The sequence below is a fragment of the Carcharodon carcharias genome, chromosome 32 (assembly GCF_017639515.1).
Source record: "Carcharodon carcharias isolate sCarCar2 chromosome 32, sCarCar2.pri, whole genome shotgun sequence".
NCBI classification, from domain to species: Eukaryota; Metazoa; Chordata; class Chondrichthyes; order Lamniformes; family Lamnidae; genus Carcharodon; species Carcharodon carcharias.
Genome location: NC_054498.1, coordinates 385,711 through 407,088, shown reverse-complemented (window position 1 = coordinate 407,088; position 21,378 = coordinate 385,711). Strand labels below are relative to the sequence as shown.

The window sequence follows — 21,378 nt, the reverse complement described above, 5'->3', positions numbered from 1 at the left end:
CAAGATAGAGGCGCAAGAGGTTTTATATTTGGAAGGATTTGAGTTTCAAAGAGGTGTGAGAACAATGGAGATGAAAAAGAAAGAAGGTACTTTAGAGTTACTGTGGATAGCTGGAGTAGCTGTTGAGCTGGAGCTGAGCTGGGAGCTGTCAGCTCTGAGCTGGGAGAGGATGCCATTTGAACCAGCAATCCAGTCAAGCCAGAAAAGCTTTGGGGGGCAACAAACAGTTTTATTCTGAAGTGGATTCCACCACAGAGTGTTAAAAGCAAAGTACTGCGGATGCTGGAAATCTGAAACAAAAACAGAAAATGCTCGAAAGACTCAGCAGGTTGAGCAACATCTGTGGAGAGAGAAATAGAGTTAACATTTCGAGTCCGTATGACCCTTCTTCAGAGGAGAAGTGGAAATGTGATGAAATTTATACTGTTTAAGGAGGGTGGAGCAGGTGAAGCTGGATTGAAGGCCAGTGATAGGTGGGGCAAAGGAGAGCTTAACAAAGATGTCATGAACAAAAGGACAAAGGGAGTGTTAATGATAGTGGTTAGTGCTTTAAAAAAGGTGCTGATTGTGGGAAAGATAAGAAAGCAGAATGTGATAATAGCAGAACAAGGGCCAACACTCTGAAAAAAACAACACGAACAAGTAACAGATGACCTGTAGGGAATGGGGTGAGGGGATGTGGTGGTGGTGTGGGAAGAAAGGATAGGAAATGGGATAGAGGAGGGAATAAAAAAGGGGATAAAACCATTGATAAATGAATGGATAAGGTTATTGAAGCTACAGCAGTTTGCCTTGTGTAATATTACTAGATTTCATAGTTAGACATTTGTAAGGGAGGGTTGCTTGGAAGCTGTTTACTTGTGGGTTTGATCAAGTAGAGAATTTTGGGGTAAAAGCAAAATACTGCGGATACTAGAAACCTGAAATAAAAACAAAAATTGCTGGAAAAACTCAGCAGGTTTGACAGCATCTGTGGAGATAGAGACAGAGTTAATGTTTCGAGTCCAGATGACTCTTCTTCAGAACTAAAGAGAAGTAGAAATGTGCTGACATATATACTGTTTAAGTGGGGTGGGACAGATGAAGCTAGATAGAAGGGCAGTGATAGGTGGAGGCAAAGGAGAGATTGCAAAAGATGTCATAAACAAAAGGTTGAAGGGGTGTTGATGGTGGTAATACTGGCTAAAGGAGGTGCTAGTGGGGACATTAAGAGTAGAAAGTAGGATGAGCAAGTGGTTGATGGCCATAGTGGGGGTGGGGTGGGGGAGGGGATGGTGTGGGAGAAAAGATCAAAATAGGCTAAAAGGTGGGGATAAAACAATGATTGGAAATACATTTAAAAAAAAATAATAGAAATAGGTGAGAAAAGAAATGTTTATATAAAAATTAAAAAATAAATATTTGAAAAAAGGGGTGAGCATGGAGGAGCGAGTTCATGAACTGAAGTTGTTGAACTCAATGTTAAGTCCGGAAGGCTGTAAAGTGCCTAGTCAGAAGATGAGGTGCTGTTTCTCCAGTTTGCGTTGAGCTTCACTGGAACATTGCAGCAGGTGAAGGTTGGACATGTGGACATGAGAGAAGGGTGGTGTGTTGAAATGGCAAGCGACAGGAGGGTCTGGGTCATGCTTGCAGACAGACCGAAGGTGTTCCGCAAAGCAGTCACCAAGTCTGCGCTTGGCCTCTCCACTGTTGAGGAGACTGCATTGGGAGCAGCGAATGCAGTAGACCAAACTGAGGGATGCATGTGAAATACTGCTTCACTTGAAAGGGTGTTTGGGCCTTTGGATGGTGAGGAGGGAGGAAGTAATGGGGCAGGTGTTGCACCTTCTGCGATTGCATGGGAAGGTGCCGTGGGAGGGGGTAGAGGTGTAGGGGGTGATAAAGGAGTGGACCCAGAGGGAATGGTCCCTATGGAATGCCACCAGGGGTGAAAGGAAGATGTGTTTGGTGGTTGGTGGTGGCATCATGCTGGAGTTGGCGGAAATGGTGGACGATGATCCTTCGAATGTGGAGGCTGGTGGGGTGAAAAGTGAGGACAAGATGGACCCTATCATGGTTGTAGGACGGAGAAGAAGATATGAGGCAGAGACGTGGGAGATGGGTTGGACATGGGTTGAGGGCCCTGTTAACCACTGTGGGTGGGAAACCTTGGTTAAGGAAGGAGGAACACATGTCAGAAGCATTGTTTTGGAAAGTGGCATCATCGGAACAGATGCAACGGAGTTGAAGGAACTGAGAGAATGGGATGGAGTCCTTACAGGAAACAGGGTGTGAAGAATTGTAGTCGAGGAGCTGTGGGAGTCGGTGGGCTTTTAATGAATATTGGTGGCCAGTCTATCACCAGAAATTGAGACAGAGAGGTCAAGGAAGGGAGGGGAAGTGTCAGTGATGGACCATGTGAAAGTGATGGAGGGGTGGAAATTGGAAGCTTTAAGTTAATACATTAATACATTTAAGTTAATACATTTTTCCAGGTCCAGACGAGAACATGAAGCGGCACCGAAACAGTCATTGATGTACCAGAGAAAGAGTTGTGGGAGGAACCCTGAGTAGGACTGGAACAAGGGATGTTCCACATACCCCATAAAGAGACAGGCATAACTGGGGCCCATGCGGGTACCCATAGCCACACCTTCTATTTGGAGGAAATGAGAAAAGTTTGAGGAAAAAATTGTTCAGTGAGAGAACAAGTTCAGCCAGAAGGAGCTGAGTGGTGGTGGATGGGGATTTTTCAGGCCTCTGTTCAAGGAAGAAGTGGAGAGCCCTCAGACCATCCTGGTGGGGGATGGAGGTGTTGAGGGCTTGGACATCCATGGTGAAGAGGAGACAGTTGGGGTCAGGAAACTGGAAATTGTTGATATGATGTAGGGCATCAAAGGAATCGCGGATGTAGGTGGGAAGAGACTGGACAAGGGGAGAGAGAACTGAGTCAAGATAAGAAGAAATGAGTTCCGTGGGGCAGGAACAGGCGGACACGATTGGTCTACTGGTACAGTCCTGTTTCTGGATTTTGGGGAGGAGGTAGAAGCGGGCTGTCCGAGGTTGGGAGACTCTGAGATTGGAAGCTGTGGAGGGCCAGTGGAGATGAGGTCAGTGACTGTCCTGGAAACAATGGTTTGATGTTTGGTGGTGGGGTCATGGTTCAGGGGGAGGTAGGAGGAAGTGTCTGCGAGTTGGCGCTCAGCCTCTGCGAGAGATCAGCATGTCAGACAACAACAGCACCAGCCTTGTCAGCAGGTTTGATAACAAAGTCAAGGTTGGACCTGAGAGAATGGAGTGCGGCAAGTTCAGAAAGAGACATGTTAGAGTGGGTGAGAGGAGCAGAGAAATTGAGACGACCGATGTCACGCCGACAGTTCTCAATGAAAAGATCAAGAGCAGGTGAGAGGCCAGAGGGAGGGGTCCAGGTGGAGGGAGAATACTGGAGGCAGGTGAAAGGATCCATGGAACGGTGGGGGGGGAGGACTCCTGCCCAAAGAAGTGAGCACAGAGACGAAGGCGGTGGAAGGAGAACTTAGCATCGTGCTGAGCCTGAAATTCATTGAGATGAGGGTGTAAGGGTATGAAATTTGAGTTCTTTGCTGAGTGCTGAACGTTCAGCATCAGAGAGGAGAAGGTCAGGGGGCATGGTGAGTACACAGCCGGGGCTGGGATTAGAAGATGGAGTGGGGTCAGAGGGACAGGACGGGGTGGAGGGTCCTGGATGAGCATTGGTATCAATAAGCTGTTGGAGTTGCGTTCCTTAGCACCTGAAAGAAAGAGACAAAGTTTCTTGTTACGGTGTCAGTTGAGACGAAGAACAAAATAAAACTGGGGGGAAGGACAGCCTAGAGGTAGGGTGAGTCGGTGCTGCTGGAGGGAGAGGTCAAGTGTGTTCAAAACTCAGAACTTGGCACTGAGTGTGGATCTCAGGATGTGGCGAGAACAGCAGTCCGAGGAGTGTTGTATGTTCCGGAGATACCTGTAATCCTGGGTGGATTTGAAACATGAGGGATGGAACTTCAGTTGGAATCAATGTGGGGTAATTCGGAAATGGAAATAGTCACTGAGGAAGGAAATACGGCTGTGAAAGCGAGTTTTAGTAAACACCTTGTCAACCACCAGGAGGGAATTGGAAAGCAATGAAGGTGAACAGGGCAAAAGAGACAAGCAGAAATCCTGTTGGAGAGAAAAGCAGTACTTCTTCAAGGTAGGCATTTCTGGAAGAGAAGTGGCAGTCAATTAAACACTAAGATAAAAGTAAAATACTGCGGATGCTGGAAATGTGAAACAAGAACAAAAATTGCTGGAAAAGCTCAGTATGTCTGACAGCATCTTTGGAAAGACACTTTTTCAGCCTATTTTGATCTTTTCTCCCACACCATCACCTCCCCACACCCCATCCCCACTAGGGCCACCTGGTACTTGTTCAAAACAAAAACAGAATTACCTGGAAAAACTCAGCAGGTCTGGCAGCATCGGCGGAGAAGAAAAGAGTTGACGTTTCGAGTCCTCATGACCCTTCGACTTGAGTTCAAGTCCAAGAAAGAGTTGAAATATAAGCTGGTTTAAGGTGTGTGTGTGGGGGGCGGAGAGAGAGAGAGAGAAGCGGAGTGGGGGTGTGGTTGTAGGGACAAACAAGCAGTGATAGAAGCAGATCATCAAAAGATGTCACCAACAATAGAACAAAAGAACACATAGGTGTTAAAGTTAAAGTTGGTGATATTATCTAAACAAATGTGCTAATTAAGAATGGATGGCAGGGCACTCAAGGTATAGCTCTAGTGGGGGTGGGGAGAGCATAAAAGATTTAAAAAAATTTTTTTTAAAAATAATGGAAATAGGTGGGAAAAGGAAAATCTATATAATTTATTGGAAAAACAAGGAAGGGGGAAACAGAAAGGGGGTGGGGATGGGGGAGGGAGCTCATGACCTAAAGTTGTTGAATTCAATATTCAGTCCGGAAGGCTGTAAAGTGCCTAGTCGGAAGATGAGGTGTTGTTCCTCCAGTTTGCGTTGGGCTTCACTGGAACAATGCAGCAAGCCAAGGACAGACATGTGGGCAAGAGAGCAGGGTGGAGTGTTAAAATGGCAAGCGACAGGGAGGTTTGGGTCATTCTTGCGGACAGACCGCAGGTGTTCTGCAAAGTGGTCGCCCAGTTTACGTTTGGTCTCTCCAATGTAGAGGAGACCACATTGGGAGCAACGAATGGTACTTGTTCATCCTGCTTTCTACTCTTAATGTCACCATGAGCAGCTCCTTTAGCCAGTATCACCACCATCAGCACCCCTTCGACCTTTTGTTTATGACATCTTTTGCATTCTCTCCTTTGCCTCCATCTATCACTGGCCTTCTATCCAGCTTCATCTGTCCCACCCCCCCCCACCCCGCCCCCTAAACTGTATATATGTCACCACATTTCTGTTTTCCTTTGGTTCTGAAGAAGAATCATCTGGACTTGAAATGTTAACCCAGTCTTTCCCTCCAGAGAGTTTTGGGGAGTGTTTTGTAATTGTAATCTTGGGTGCTCAAGTTTTCTTTTATTTTTGTTTATAAAACTTTTACATTTAATTTTTTAAATCCCTGAATTGTTACTGGATTTCTGATTGCTGGGATTGGTATGTCTTTTTCTCGTTTTCAGAATACAAAAAAAGGGTATGGCCCATAAGCCAAGTTTCTCTCTGGGATTTGGTGTGCGCAGCAATTAACACCAGCTGTAGTCATAACAGGTATTTGTGCTCAAATCGTTGAAGGAAGCAGGGCAGATTAATGCAGTAGTTAATAAGGCATGCAGGATCCTTGGGCTTTATAAGGAGAGGCAAACACTACAAAAGCAAGGAAGTTATGGTTAACCTTCATAAAACACTGGTTCAGTCTCAACTGGAGTGTTTACAATTCTGGGCACTTCATTTTAGGAACGATGTGAAAGCATTGAGTCATTGGAGACGATGCTAAAAGGATCTGCAAAAATGATGTGGGGGTGAGAAACTTAAGTTACGAGGACAGATTGGTGAGGTTGGGGCTGTTCCCTTCAGAGAAGAGAAGGTTGAGAGGAGGTTCGATAAAGGTGTTCAAAATCATGAGGGCGTCTGGACAGAGTCGAGAACCAGAGGACACCAATTTAATTCAATCCATGTGTAGCAAGAAATGTTGAAAGCGCAGATTTGTTTTTGGTTATAGAACCTGACAAGATCAGGTAGTAGTATCGAAGACTTGTGCTTCAGGACTAGCTGTGCCCCTAGCCAATCTGTTCCAGTGCAACAACAGCACAGGCATCTACCCAACAATGTGGAATATTTTGAAGATATATGCTGTTCACAAGAGAGAACAACTCCAAACTCACCAATTAGTCTATTTTAAATCATCAGTAAAGCAAAGGAAGATATCATTAACAGTGCTGTCAGGTGGCAATTACACAGCAATAACCTGCTCACCAGTACTCAAGCAGGGGCACTCAGCTCTAGGCCATATTACAGTCTTAGCCCAAACATGGACAAAGGAACTGAATTTCAAAGTTGAGGTGAGAGTGACTGACCTTTAAATCAAGACAGCATTTGACCGAACCAAGCAGTCATATCAAAATTGAGGTTAATGGGAATCAGGGAAAAACTCGCAATTAGTTGGTGTCAGACCTAGCACAAAGGAAGATGGTTATGGTTGTTGGAGGCCAATTATCTCAGCCCCAGGGCATTGCTGCAGGAGTTCCTTGGGTTAGTATTCCACCTTCAACTGTTGCCCCCATGAGGTCAGAAGTGGAGATATTCGGTGATGATTGGATAGTACTCAATACATTCTTTCTGCCTCATATTCTGTGCCCTCATATAGCAAGACCTGGACAACATTCAGGCTTGGGCAGATAAGTGCAAGTAACATTCGCGCCACACAAGTGTCATGCAATGACCAGCTCCAATAACAGAGAATCTAACCATCTTCCCTTGACATTTAACAGCATTACCATTACATCAACATCTTGGGGTCACCTTTTACCATAAACTTAACTGAACCAGTTATATAAAAACTGTGGCTACAAGAGCAGGTCAGAGGCTAGGAATGCTGAGGTGGGTAACTCACATCCTGACTCCCAAAGGCTGTCCCATCATCTACAAGGCTCAGTCAGGACTGTGATGGAATGCTGCACACTTGCCTGGATATTTGCATCTGCAGCCACACTCAAAAAACTCGACACCACCCAGGACATGCAGGCCCCTTGATTGGCACCCCATCCACCACCTTAAACATTCACTCATTACACCACTGGTGCACAGTAGTAGTAGTATGTACCATCTTCAAGATGCACTGCAGCAACTCACCAAGGCTCCTTCAGCAGCATCTTCCAAACCCGCGACCTCTACTGCTTAGAAAGACAAGGGAAGCTACACACCATCCTGAATCGTAATTATAATCACATACCTTCACAAGGCACAGGAAATAGGAGCAGGAGTAGACCAAATGGCTGTTCAAGCCTGCTCCAGTAGTCAATATGATCATGGCTGATTTTGGGCTTCAACTCCACTTTCCCACCCACTTCCCATATCCCATGAATCCCTTAGGGACCAAAAATCTATCTATCCCAACCTTAGGGTGGAATTTTATGGCAACATTGCAGCAGGAGTGGGGCTGTAAAATGTGGCAAGCCATTCAAAACTCCATTGACTTCAGTGGGAACAGAAAATCCTGTCAGCGGGAGAAGCTGTAAAATTTCACCTTTAAATATGGTCAATGATGGAGCATCCTTAGCCTTCTGGGGAGGGAACCCCAAAAGTTCTTAACCATTTGAGTGGAAAAATTTCCTCTCATGTCAGTCCTAAATGATTGTCCCCTTATCCTGAGACAGTATCACCATGTTCTAGATTCCCCAGCCAGTGGAAACAATGTCTGTGTTTACCCTGTCAAATCCCTTCAGAATTTTGCATGGGCTGCATCTTCCGGTCAGCCAATTAAGGCCTTTAAAAAAGTAATTAAACCAATTAATGGACCTGCCTGTCCAACCTTAAGGTTGGAGGGTAGGCGAAGAGCCCTGGGAGTCTTCAGTAAAAAATAGGAAACCTCATCCACGGGCAGGATGAGTTTTCATGAGGGATTTAAAATGTGTTTAAAATGTTTAAATACAAGAGATTGACATGTCCCAGCTCATGTGACAGTGTCACATTAGGGGATATGTCAGGAATATTTTTTCTACCCTTCCAAAAATTTTTATAACTTCCACTGATCTCCCGGAGGCAGCTCTTTGCCTCAGGGAGATCTGTGCATTCTTTCGTGTACATGCATGAAAGAGTGCACACCCAGCTCAGGGAATCCTCCCCCACCTGCACAGAGACAGCGTTCCCGAGCAGACGTCATGCTGGGCGAGACTTAATTGGCTCACCCATGTTAAATGGTGGCACGCCCCCGACCGTGGGTGCCAATTGGGAACCCACCCGCTCCCACACATTCCCCTCCCCCGACGGGGGGAAATTGCTGCCCCATTTTTCAATGAGATCACTTCTCATTCTTCTAAACTCCAGAGAATTAAGCCAAATTTACTCAGCCTGTCATCATAGGACAATCCCCTCATCCCAGGAAGCAAACTAGTGAATCTTAGCTGCACTTGTAGAATCATAGAATGGTTACGGCACAGAAGGATGACATTCAGTCCATCATGTCTTTGCTGGCTCTCTAAAGGAGCAATTCACCTTGTGCCACTCTTCCGCCTTCTCCCTGTAACCCTGCACATTCTTCCTTATCAGTTAATAAACTGTTCCCTCTTGAGAACCTTAATTGAACCTGCCTCTACCACACTCTTAAGTATTGTACTTCAGATTCTAAAGACTTGCTGTGTGATAATATTTTTCCTCATGTCATCATTGCTTCTTTTACCAGTGATCTTAAAACGGTGCCCTCTGGTCCTCGATCTTTCCACCAATGGGAACAGTTTCTCCCTATCTATCTGTCCAGACACTTCATGATTTTGAATAGCTCTATCAAATCTCCTCTCAACCTTCTCTTCTTTAACGAGAACAGCCCCAACTTCTCCAGTCTATCTTCATAACTGAAGTTCCTCATCGCTGGAATCATCCTTGTGAATCTTTTCTGCATACTCTCTAGTGCCTTCTCATCCTTCCTGAACTGTGTAGAGGAGAACCTTTTAGGTCAATATGTAGCGGGTCCAACAAGGGACAGTGCATTGCTGGACCTAATTCTGGGGAATGAAGCCGGACAGGTGGCTGAGGTGGTGGGGGAGCATTTTAGTGATAGCGACCACTACATGGCACAGTTTAAGTTTGTTATGGACAAAGAAATAGACAAGTTGCAAAAAAAATGTTTTGAATTGGGGGAGAGCGGATTTTAGTAAAATAAGGCAGGATCTGGCCAAGGTAGACTGGGAACAGTTACTTGTGGGGAAATCTACAGAGGAACAGTGGAGGGCGTTCAAAAAGGAAATGGGGTGGGTACAGTCTCAACATGTTCCCTCTAGGATGATAGGAAGGAATAACAAGCCCAGGGACCCATGGATGACCAGAGATATTCAGGTTACGATGAGAAGGAAAAGAGAGGCTTTTAGCAGGTACAAGGGGAACAAATCAGCAGAGGCATTAGTGGAGTACAGACAGTGCAGGGTGGAACTTAAGAAATCATTTAGGAGACCAAAGAGGGGATATGAGAAAGCTCTGGCTGGTAAAGGTAGGGAAAGTCCCAAGATATTCTATAACTATTATCAATGGGATATAGTTATAGGGAAACCAGGGATAAGCAGGGAAAGAGCAGGGCCCATTAGGGAACAAGGGGGCAATCTATGAGTGGAGCCAGAGGACATCAGTAGAGTGTTGAATGAATACTTCACATCCATCTTCACCCAAGAGAATGAGGATGAAGGTATGGAACTCAGGGAGAGAGACTGCGAGGTTCTTGAGCAAATTGATATTGGGAGTGACAAGATATTGGAGGTGTTGGCAGGCTTAAAAGTGGACAAATCTCCAGGTCCGGATGATTTGTGTCTCAGACTGCTGAGGGAGGCAAGGGAGGAGATCGCAGGGGCTCTGACCTAAATTTTTAATTCCTCTCTGGCCATAGGGAAGGTGCCAGAGGACTGGAGAACAGCTAATGTGGTTCCGCTATTTAAGAAAGATTGTAGTGATAAGCCAGGGAACTACAGGCCAGTGAGTCTCACGTCAGTGGTAGGGAAACTATTAGAGAAAATTCTGAAGGAGAGTATCTATCTCCACTTGGAGAGGCAAAGTTTGATCAGGGATAGTCAGCATGGCTTTGTCAGAGGGAGGTCATGCCTAACAAATGTGATTGAATGTTTTGAGGAGGTGCCCAGGTGTGTAGATGAGGGTAGTGTAGTTGATGTAGTTTATATGGATTTCAGCAAAGCCTTTGACAAGGCCCCACGTGGGAGACTAATAAAGAAGGCAAATGCACATGGGATACAGAGTAATTTGATAAGGTGGATTCAAAATTGGCTTAGTTGTAGGAGGCAGATGATGATGACAGAAGGATGCTTTAGTCACTGGAAGCCAGAGTCCAGTGGCATACCACAGGGATCTGTGCTGGGTCCCCTATTACTCGTCATTTATATATATGACATAGATAACTGTGGGGGGTAGGATTAGTAAGTTTGTGGATGACACAAAGATTGGCCGGGTGGTTAACAGTGAGGTTGAATGTCTTGGGCTACAGGAAGATATAGACAATATGGTCAAATGGGCAGATAAGTGGCAGATGGAATCTAACCCTGAAAAGTGTGAGGTGATATACTTTGGAAGGAGTAATTTGACAAGGAAATATTCAATGAACAGCATGACACTAGGAAGTTCTGAGGAACAAAGGGACCTTGGCGTGCTTGTCCATAGATCTCTGAAGGCAGAGGGGCATGTTAGTGGGGTGGTGAAAAAGGCAAATGGGATACTTGCCCTTATCAATCGAGGCATAGATTACAAAAGTAAGGAGATCGTGTAGGAGGTGTATAAACCTTGGTGAGGCCACAGCTGGAGTACTGTGTACAGTTCTGGTCGCCACATTATGGGAAGGATGTGATTGCACTGGAGGGGGTGCAGAGGAGATTCACCAGGATGTTGCCTGGGATGAAACATTTAAGTAATGAAGAGAGGTTGGATAGACTTGGGTTGTTTTCGTTGGAGCAGAGAAGACTAAGGGGCGACCTGATCAAGGTGTACAAGATTATGAGGGGTGTGGATAGGGAGCAGCTGTTCCCCTTAGTTGAAGGGTATTCACGAGGGGACATAAGTTCAAGGTGAGGGGCAGGAGGTTTAGGGGGGATGTGACCCAGAGGGTGGTGACGGTCTAGAATGCGCTGCCTGGGAGGGTGGTGGAGGCGGGTTGCCTCACATCCTTTAAAAAACACCTGGATGAGCACTTGGCACATCATAACATTCAAGGCTATGGGCCAAGTGCTGGTAAATGGGATTAGGTAGGTAGGTCAGGTGTTTCTCACATGTCAGTGCAGACTCGATGGGCCAAAGGGCCTCTTCTGCACTGTGATTCTGTGATATGCCTGGCCTGTGTGGGTGGTGAGTGGTCCCATGGATGGATGAGGACAATGATGGTGTGTGTGAGAGAGTGAATAGTGATGTCCCTTACCTTGGCAGTGAGTGAGGGCCCTGTGGATGTGTGATGGGTTTGTGAGTGTGTGAGTTGGGAGTGATGAAAAGAGTGACTTACCCTGGCGGAATGGAGGAGATTATTCATCCTTTTGTGGCACCGGGTGGCTGTCCTCCTCTGCAGGACATTCGCGCTGACCACTGCTGCCAACCCCTCCCTAGCTGGCTTGGTGACATTGCTACCCATCCTATGGCCAGAGTGGGGGGTATAGCAAATCCCGTCGGGCCTCCATGGCATCCAGCAGTTGCTTGAGGGACCCGTCATTGAAGTGGGGAGGGTGCAGTCTGTTTATCTTTGCTGGCCATGTCTCCTGGACAGCGGTGGTGAGCTGCTGGCGTTGAGTGTTTTGCTGGCGGTTGCCTTTTAAAGATGGTGGCTGGCGTGGTGCAATAGCGGGGTGATGGCGAATAATAGCCCACCCGCCATGGAAACGACGTGTTTCCCAGGAATGCCTAAATAATGAGGTGGGCTCAGGAAAAACAGTATGAAAACCTTCCATTTTCGTCAGCGGGTAGGACTCCATTTTACCCACTTGCTACCGCACTTAGTGCAATTCTGGGAAAAACCCACCCTATGGCACTATTCGAAGAAGAGCAGGTGAGTTCTGCTTGTACCTTGACTGGCATTTATTCCTAAACCAGAATCAATAAAGCAGATTCACTGATCATTTATATCATTCCTGTTTGAGGGAGCTTGCTGAAAGCAGGTTGTTTGGCAAATTTTCCTGTTTTACAACAGTAGCTATGCTTCAAGAAGTAACTCATTGGCTGTCATGAACCTTTTTAATGTCAGACATGATAAACAGATGCCTTCTGTGCCATACAGTTCTTCTGCAGAAGAGAATGGAGTTGGTTTCTCTTTACAGCGCTCTTCATTCATATCACCTTGTTGCCAGAAAAGTGTGTTTTACTAAATATATGTTTTTTTACAGGAGAAGCGCCGTTTGGCTATCAGTAATGCTGCCAGACAGTGGGAGATCCAGCAGACAGTTGCTGCTATCAAGGAGGCACAGCAAGAACGAGTGAAACCTGTCGGCACAGCCAGTAACATCAGTAATCATAAGCCACGTCACATCAATGAACATGAACATGGGTTATGGCCGAATGAGTCGAGGTACTTTTCATTGAGAAACTTTGAAAGGCCAGTACCTATAGTGCAGGACAACAGTGAGGTGGAGAAATGGTGGGTAGGAGAGATTATGAGTAAATCAGGAAGTAATGATCAGGTGTAAACTGTGGGAATTCCACTGTTTTTGGTTTTAACGTGGAATTATTCAGGTTTTTTTAATAGTTATTTTTTGCCTGTTTCATTATCCTTTTTTTTTCTCAGTTTTGGTATTTAACCTGAAAACCAGCAAGTCTGTTCATATGGTATTCTGTTCAAACAAAGAAGCACTTGTAATTTTCCGGCTTTAAATAATCATAGTTAAAACAGCAAAAAACATGAAAGTCTTGATGAAGGAAAGATTTCAAATAATAAGTAGGCACTGACTATTTAATATAAATAATAAGTAGGCACTGACTATTGTTACACCCACAGCTTATGGGCAGGATTTTCCATCCTGCAGGCAGCCATGTGCTCAGCCTGATTGGGTGTGACATCAGTGATGACATCAGTGCCGATGTCATCACGCGCTCACGCGATATTTCAGTCGGCAGCACTCCCGCAGACAATTAAGAGGCCTGTTAAGGCCATTAAAGTATTAATTAACAGCATTTTCTCACTGCCTGTCCAACCTTACAGTTGGGGGCAGGCGAATCGGCCAGGTGGCCTTTGCATTTTTCAGGAAACATCATCCAAGAGCAGGATGTGGTTTCCATAATTAAATTTTTAAAAATTAAAAATGTTTGGGCAGAATTTTTATAATGTGTTTAGGTGAGTGAGTCTGATATGTGGACATTTTTTTCTGCATTTATAAATCTTTATTTGATGGTTTTATATTCTTCAGCTCCCTGAGGTAGCTCTCAGCCTTCAGGAAGCTTTCATTGTGGGCTCTCCCAAGCTCGTGCTGACTTCAGCGCTTGCCCCCCCCCCACCCCCCCCCCCCCCCAGCAGAGCTGAGCTTCTCAGTGTATGTTTCACACTGGCTGGCCGTTAATTGGCCAGCCAACGTGAAATCGCGGGCGGGGGCTGATCGCGGGCGGCAGGTTGTTTCCTGGCTGCTCCCGGATCTGCCCACCCAACAACCCAAAATTGCTGCCCAGTGTTAATGCTGAGCAAGCCAGACCCCAGAGTGAAGCCTGTATAGCTGATTATAAGCCTTTTATTGTGAAAACGAGGAGGAAGAGCTACTGACCTCAAAAGCTTGGAACTCCAGTAACACCTTTAGAATTTTAAAATTAAAAAATAAATAAAACAAGTATGCAAGATAAAAGTTACACAGTTAAAACCATCTCACGGATCAATCCCCAAAAAGCATGCTTGTCAAAAGTACACAATTAAACTACCTTTCTGGCAACAACCCCTTATAGATTTTTAACCATAAAAGTTCAGTAAGTATCACCCAAGTCAAGGAAATGTCAGTTTAATAAAGATACACCTCACGACTTCTCAGACACTTCCACTCTGATGTGGAATTCCAAAAGGAGGTTCAGAAACAAACTGTTTCCTAAAACAAAGACTCTCCTGGCTTAACACTGGATGGCTGCTTTCAATTCAAAACTTCCCATAGCTTTTCAGCAGCTCACACAGAAAGAAGCTGGCCTTCAGTGGGTTTCCCCACAGCAACTCTCTCAATAGTTAAACTTCCCTTCCTTAAATATCTTTCCCTCCCTTTCATCTCTGGTTGCGTTGCCCTCAAGCCTCTTTGAAACTCCAATTCTCCAAATATAAAAATCTTTCACGTTTTCCATTTTGCCTCTATTTTCGGGTCAATAAAATTAAATATACTTTCCCCTATTTACTCATGGAACCCCTGTAAGATGCAAATGTTCCTTGTTACCTCTGAACTCCCTTTTGAAATTCAACTGCTAAAAACCAATTTCCCCATTTATCTCACAATGTACTATTTACTTGTAACTCAAACCCACCATAACCTCTCATTACAAATTCACAAACCTAATACCTTTAACCTTTCATCTCTTAGACTTCACAGACAACCTGTCTCTAGTAACCTTCCCCCTGTTTAATTAACCATGGACACACACACACCCAAAGCTTTCTACACAGAAAACATAATCACAAAAATATAAAAGTATACATCCCTCATTGCACTATTTCCCAGGAAGAAAACTGTCACTAGGTCAGGTATTTCACTGAAGGAATGTGGAAAGGATTTGAGGGTGAAAGATAGAAAGAATTCTGGTTTTACTTCTGAAAATATGGGGTGGGTCACCACCACCTCTTCAGTAAGACAGGAAATCTACATTCCCCAGATCTGTAACATACAAAGGAATTGGAAGAGGCCATTCAGCCATTTGAGCTTGTTGCACCATCAGTCAGATCATGTTAGATCTGTACCTCAACTCCAATTATCTGTCTTCACTCCACATCCCTTGATCCCCTTCCCCAACAAAACCCTATCAATGTTAATCTTGAAAATTTAGATTGACCCCCCGCAACATCCACAATGTTTGGGGAACAATGTTCCACATTCCCACGACCCACTCTTTGTGTGAAGAGTATTTCCTGATTTCACTCTTAAAATGGCCTAATGATATGCTCATATCTTGGATTCTCCCACCAGGGGAAACAATTGACCTATATCAAATTAATCCATTATTCATTTTATATAGAAACAATGAGTGCTGGAAATACATTTCAGATTGATGACTTGTGTCAGACCACAATCATTTTAAACACCACAATTAGATCACTCCTCAATCTTTAAAACGCAAAGAGCTACAAATACATGCATCCTGTCCTCATAATACAATAAAATCTTTATTATCTGGCACGTGCAGGGAACGGGTGGTGCCAGTTAATAAAAAATGCCATTTAAGGGAGGGTTCCATTTACTAATGGAATACAATGCAATACTTGTAGCATGAACTAAAATGCAACTCAGGAAGAACAGTATTGTTTTCACTTCTAATCTTCAACAGTACATTAAAACAAAGTATAAAATGTTACAGTATACAGGTATGCATTCCAGATAGCTTCCTAATTCCTTCAGGTTTGTAAAGTGACGATTCGTATTGAGGAACATGAAATTTCGGTTAGTAGAGAATTACGGTTGTTAGAGTGCCGGATAACACAAAGTATAAGCTCTGGTATTATTATGTTCCATCTGTGCTGTACCCATTCCAAGATAATATATCTTTCACGCACCCAAACTGAGGTTTTACAGTGCCGCAGTACTCCAGATGATGTCTGACCAAGACTATGGACCTCCAAAGCATCACTTACTTAATTTTGAATTTCAGACCTTTTGAGATAAGGGCCAACATTTCATTAGCCTTTTTGATTACTTTTTTAAAACTGCACTAGCTTTTAGTGATTTGCGTACATGCGCACCTAAACCCCTTTATCTCCATAGCTTCATAGCTCACCTCATTATTAAGAAAATATTTTGATTTGTCTTTCTTAGATCTTTGGATGTACAACTCTGTATTTCTTCATCCAACTCATTACATGGTGAAAAGCTGAGGCCCCAGAACAGATACCTGGGGATCAATATTAGTCACATCTGGATTATTTTCAATGTCATCTGGGTCTGTGCAACCTTTGGGGCTAATGTGCCTGATGCTGCAGTACTTAAAAATTCATTGGTCCACCCAAGTATTAACATAGTGGTTATGTTACTGGACTAGTGAACCAGAGATATAAATTCAAGTTGCACTACTGCAACTGGGGATTTAAATGTAGTTAATTAAATAAATCTGGCATAAGAAATTAGTATCAGTAATAGTGACCATATAACCATAAGACATAGGAGCAGAAATTAGGCCATTTGGCCCATCGAGTCTGCTCCACCATTCAATCATGGCTGATAAGTTTCTCAACCCCATTCTCCCACCTTTTCCCCGTAACCTTCGATCCCCTTACCAATCAAGAACCTATCTATCTCAGTCTTAAATACACTCAATGACCTGGCCTCCACAGCCTTCTGTGGTAATGAATTCCATAGATTCACCACTCTCTGGCTAAAGAAGTTTCTCCTCATCTCTGTTCTAAAAGGTCTTCCCTTTACTCTGAGGCTGTGCCCTCGGGTCCTAGTCTCTCCTACTAATGGAAACATCTTCCCCACGTCCACTCTATCCAGGCCTTTCAGTATTCTGTAAGTTTCAATCAGATCCCCCCTCATCCTTCTAAACTCCATCGAGTATAGACCCAGAGTCCTCAAACGTTCCTCATATGTTAAACCTTTCAATCCTGGGATCATTCTCGTGAACCTCCTCTGGACCCTCTCCAGGGCCAGCACGTCCTTCCTGAGATACGGGGCCCAAAATTGCTCACAATATTCTAAATATGGTCTGATCAGAGCCTTATAAAGCCTCAGCAGCACATCCCTGCTTTTATATTCTAGTCCTCTGAAATAAATGCCTACATTGCATTTGCCTTCCTAACTACCGACTCAACCTGCAGTTTAACCTTAAGAGAATCCTGGACTAGGACTCCCAAGTCCCTTTGCACTCCAGATTTCTGAATTCTCTCCCCATTTAGAAAATAGTCTATGCCTCTATTCTTCCTACCAAAGTGCATGACCTCACACTTCCCCACGTTGTATTCCATCTGTCACTTCTTTACCCATTCTCCTAACCTGCCTAAATCCTTCTGCAGCCTCCCCGCCTCCTCAATACTACCTATCCCTCCACCTATCCACCTATAACTACTGGATTGTCATAAAAATCCACCTGCCCTTTAGGGAAGGAAATATGCCATCCTTATCCAGTCTGGCCTACATGACCCACAACAATGTAGTCAACTGTTAAGTGCCTTAAATAGCCTAGCAAACCACTCAGTTTTCAAGAAGATAGCCCACCATTATCTTCAAAAGGGAAATTAGGATGAACAACAAATGCTGGTTTTTCTAGCAACGTCCACAAACCGTGAATGATTAAAAAAAACATCAAGAGGCATCTCTGGTTAAAGCCATAGGAATTAAGCAACCTGAATTGATTGTAAGCCTGATAATAATCCTAAATGTTTGTGCAGTTGTGGTGTAGCAGAATTTGGCTTTAGGGTAGTCCTGAATATGTGGAAGAGATTATTGGCTGACATGTGGAGTTGAGGCCAAAGATCAGCCATGATCATCATATTGAATGGCTGAGCAGACTTGTGGGGCCGTATGGTCTACTCTTGCTCCTATTTCTCATGTTCCTATGTACATTAAGTATCTATGATTAGATTGTGGAGTAAAATAAAACAGAAAATGCAGGAAAAACTCAATAGGTCTAGTAGCATCCGCGGAGAGAGAAACAGAGTTAACGTTTCGAGTCCATATGACTCTTCCTCAGATTGTGGAGATTGTACTACTCTTCCGTACAGAACAGAGTTTCATTGCTTTGTTACTTTGATATAAAACTAATAATGTTGAAAGTGTGACAGACTGTATTTTATCATACCTCTTCATAGCCAATTGAGTCCTAATAACATCATTGAAAAGGAAGCAGAGGACAACAAACAAGACTTCCCAAAATCCGAAAAGTCCAGTAACATGAGGTAATATCTAATTTTTGATTTTCATGGAAGTGACTTTTTTCTGGTTAAATGCTTTGTAAAGATTGAAGAGTTTTTTCTGCATTAATATTGTTCATGGTGACTGACAGCTATTCAGTGAGGTGCAGATATTCAGTTTGATTCACTCCAGATACAAAATATAGCAATATCCAGCATACAGCTTGAAATGTACAGTAGGCATAGTCTCAACCAGCTTCCAAAACCTAAAGATTGTTCAACTACCTCAAGATCGATGTGTTTACTGTCAGAGTTGCCTTTTCTGTCAACTCATATAACCATGGTTTAATTCATTTTCACACTAGAATTAAATATTTTGCTCTAAGCTGTCTATTTGCCTAAATTTTGCCTTCATTCTAAGTTTTTCACTTGTCAGTTTGAATTATTTTCTTTGCTCCTTTATGTCTTCCTATTTCATTATTGCTGAAAAAAGACATTTTGTCAAAGCTAAATAATCTTCAGTGTGCTAAAAATTACGTTGACAACCAATTTAAGATTGTCAGCCAGGCTCGCAGTGTGACACATTTGTGTGTACTGGAAGCTACATATATTAATACACAGGGCCCTGTTCTTTGCAGACAGAAAGAACATGTACACACATTTGCGCCTGTTTCACAACTAAACAAATAAGTGACAGCCATTCTTTGGTTCTTTGCTCAGGGCAATGTCTTGACCAATCAGAGTCAAATTGGTTTAAATTTCAAACAATGCTTGGCAGTTAACTGTCAGTTCATTGTCCATACCTCTACCAATCAGAGCTCACTTGCCAACCAATCAGCACTCTCTCCTCATACGGTATAAAGTTGTTGCTTCCCCTGACATTGGAATTCTTGTCCTGATGAGTGCAAGGTGAAAAGCTTCAACAAAATGTCTTTTTTCTCTTTTGCTCAGCAATACTCAAATTCTGTACTATCAAATGACTATCTTCCCATTTCACATTTTCAGCTTCAACAGCTCGTATCAACTCATCCTCAGAAGAGCACAATGTGACATTTTGCCCTGGACTTTATGATTAGTGGTGAAGTCAGGTGCTCACTGTTGACCTCAAAGAAAATTGCCTACAGAGATCTCGCAATCTCTGTGACATTATTTTCCCCTCTCCCGATGGCATTTTAAATCTGATGCCATATCAATCGGGTGTCTTGGTGTGCAGCAGCATGATTTAAGCAAGCAGAAAGTGACTGCCCTTGACATTAAGACATCATTTGACCAAATGTGGCATCAAGGAGCCCTAACAAAACTGGAGTCAGTGAGAATCATAGGGAAAACTTTCTGCTGGTTGGAGTCATACCTAGCACAAAGGAAGATGATTGTGGCTGTTGGAGGTCAATCATCTCAGTTGCAAGACATCACTGTAGGAGTTCCTCAGGGTAGTGTCCTAGACTCAACCACCTTCAGCTGCTTCATCAATGACCTTCCTTCCATCATAAGGTCAGAAGTGGGGATGTTCGCTGATGATTCACAATGTTCAGCATCATCCGCGACTGCTCAGAAACTGAAGCAGTTCATGTCCAAATGCAGCAAGACTTGGACAATATCCAGGCTTGGGCTGACAAGTGGCAAGTAACAATTGCGCCACACAAGTGCCAGGCAATTACCATCTCCAACAAGAGAGAATCTAATCATTGCCCCTTGACATTCAATGGCATTACCATTGCTGAGTCTCCCACTATCAACATCCTGGGCATTACCACTGACCAGAAACAACTGGAATAGCCATATAAATACTGTGGTGACAACAGCTGGTCAGAGGCTATGAATCCTGTGGTGAGTAACTCATCTCCTGATTCCCCAAAGCCCACTATCTACAAGGTACAGGTCAGGAGTGAGATGGACTACTGTCCACTTGCCTGGATGAGTGCAGCCCCCACAACACCCAAGAAGCTTGACACCATCCAGGACAAAGCAGCTCACTTGATTGGCACCTTACCTACAAACGTTCACTCCCTTCCACCGACGCACAGTGTACCATCTACAAGAAGCACTGCAGGAAGTCACCAAGGCTCCCATGACTGCTACCACCTAGAAGGACGAGGGCAGCAGACAGATGGGAACACCACAACCTTGAAGTTCCCCTCCAAGCCACTCACCATCCTAACTTGGAAATATATCGCCGTTCCTTCACTGTCACTGGGTCAAAATCCTGGAACTCCCTCCCTAACAGCACTGTGGGTGTACCTACACCACAGCGATTCAAGAAGGTGGCTCAGCATCACCTTCTCAAGGGAAATTAGGGATGGGCAATAAATGCTGGTCTAGCCAGGCGCCCACATCCTGTGAATTAAAGAAATTGATAAGGAGCCAATCACCCATTATTCACACACAGCAAATCAAGTTAAAACCACTGATCTCTTCATTTTTAATTTGAATTTTTAGATTGCAAAATTAATGACTGCATTAAGATAAAAACTAAAATAAAGATCAACTTAAAAAAATGTTTTTTTTATATATTAAAAATATGTGGAACTTGTTAACATTCCACAGATTTCAAATTAATGTTTCAGAACCAGTTTAGCAGTAATTATGAAGTTAGTACACTGTTAAAAGCCAAGTTACACTTTAGTCAACAAGATGTTTTTACTAACAACATAGAAATGGAAGTTTTCATCAGGTCATGATTGCAATTGAGATTGCAACTTATTGGAAACTTTACAGTGCAGCCTATGAAAGAACATAGACTCACTGATGACAACTTCTGGATCTCTGTGTTATGCTGTGCACGTGCGGACTCCCAAAGTTTCTGGTTGCCACAGAGAAATCTGGGCCTTCATTTCCTAATCAACCCTCCTGTGACTGAAGTACAGTCAATGGGAAACAATGGGCAGTTTACACTGTTGGAATTCTCCCCACCAGGAATTGGGTGAGGTGAGGTCATTCAAACTTACTTTAGAAGAGAACCTATATACAGCTGAAAAGTAGAACTTCAGTGCATTTTTTTGGGTTAGCTTCAACCCCAGGCTCCAGAGGTGAAAAGGATGCACTATTCAGCAGAGATGGCAGCACAATGGTATACAGTCGGGAGGGAATTGCCCTGGGAGTCCTCAACATTGACTCCGGATCCCATGAAGTCTCATGGCATCAGGTCAAACATGGGCAAGGAAACCTCCTGCTGATTACCACATACCACCCTCCCTCAGCTGATGAATCAGAGCTTCTCCATGTTGAACACCACTTGGAGG

At 43.9% G+C, this 21,378-nt stretch overlaps 1 protein-coding gene across 5 annotated transcripts in view; it reads left to right on the top strand.

Annotated features, from left to right (window-relative positions):
• Positions 1-21,378, top strand: part of LOC121272153 (leucine-rich repeat-containing protein 49) — a 244,678-nt gene that overhangs the window by 155,605 nt on the left and 67,695 nt on the right. For all 5 annotated transcript variants that reach the window (XM_041178664.1, XM_041178665.1, XM_041178663.1 and 2 more), the window contains 2 exons: positions 12,513-12,694; positions 18,098-18,184. In XM_041178664.1, the coding sequence (XP_041034598.1) occupies positions 12,513-12,694; positions 18,098-18,184 (269 nt within the window). The remainder of the gene's footprint in view (positions 1-12,512; positions 12,695-18,097; positions 18,185-21,378) is intronic.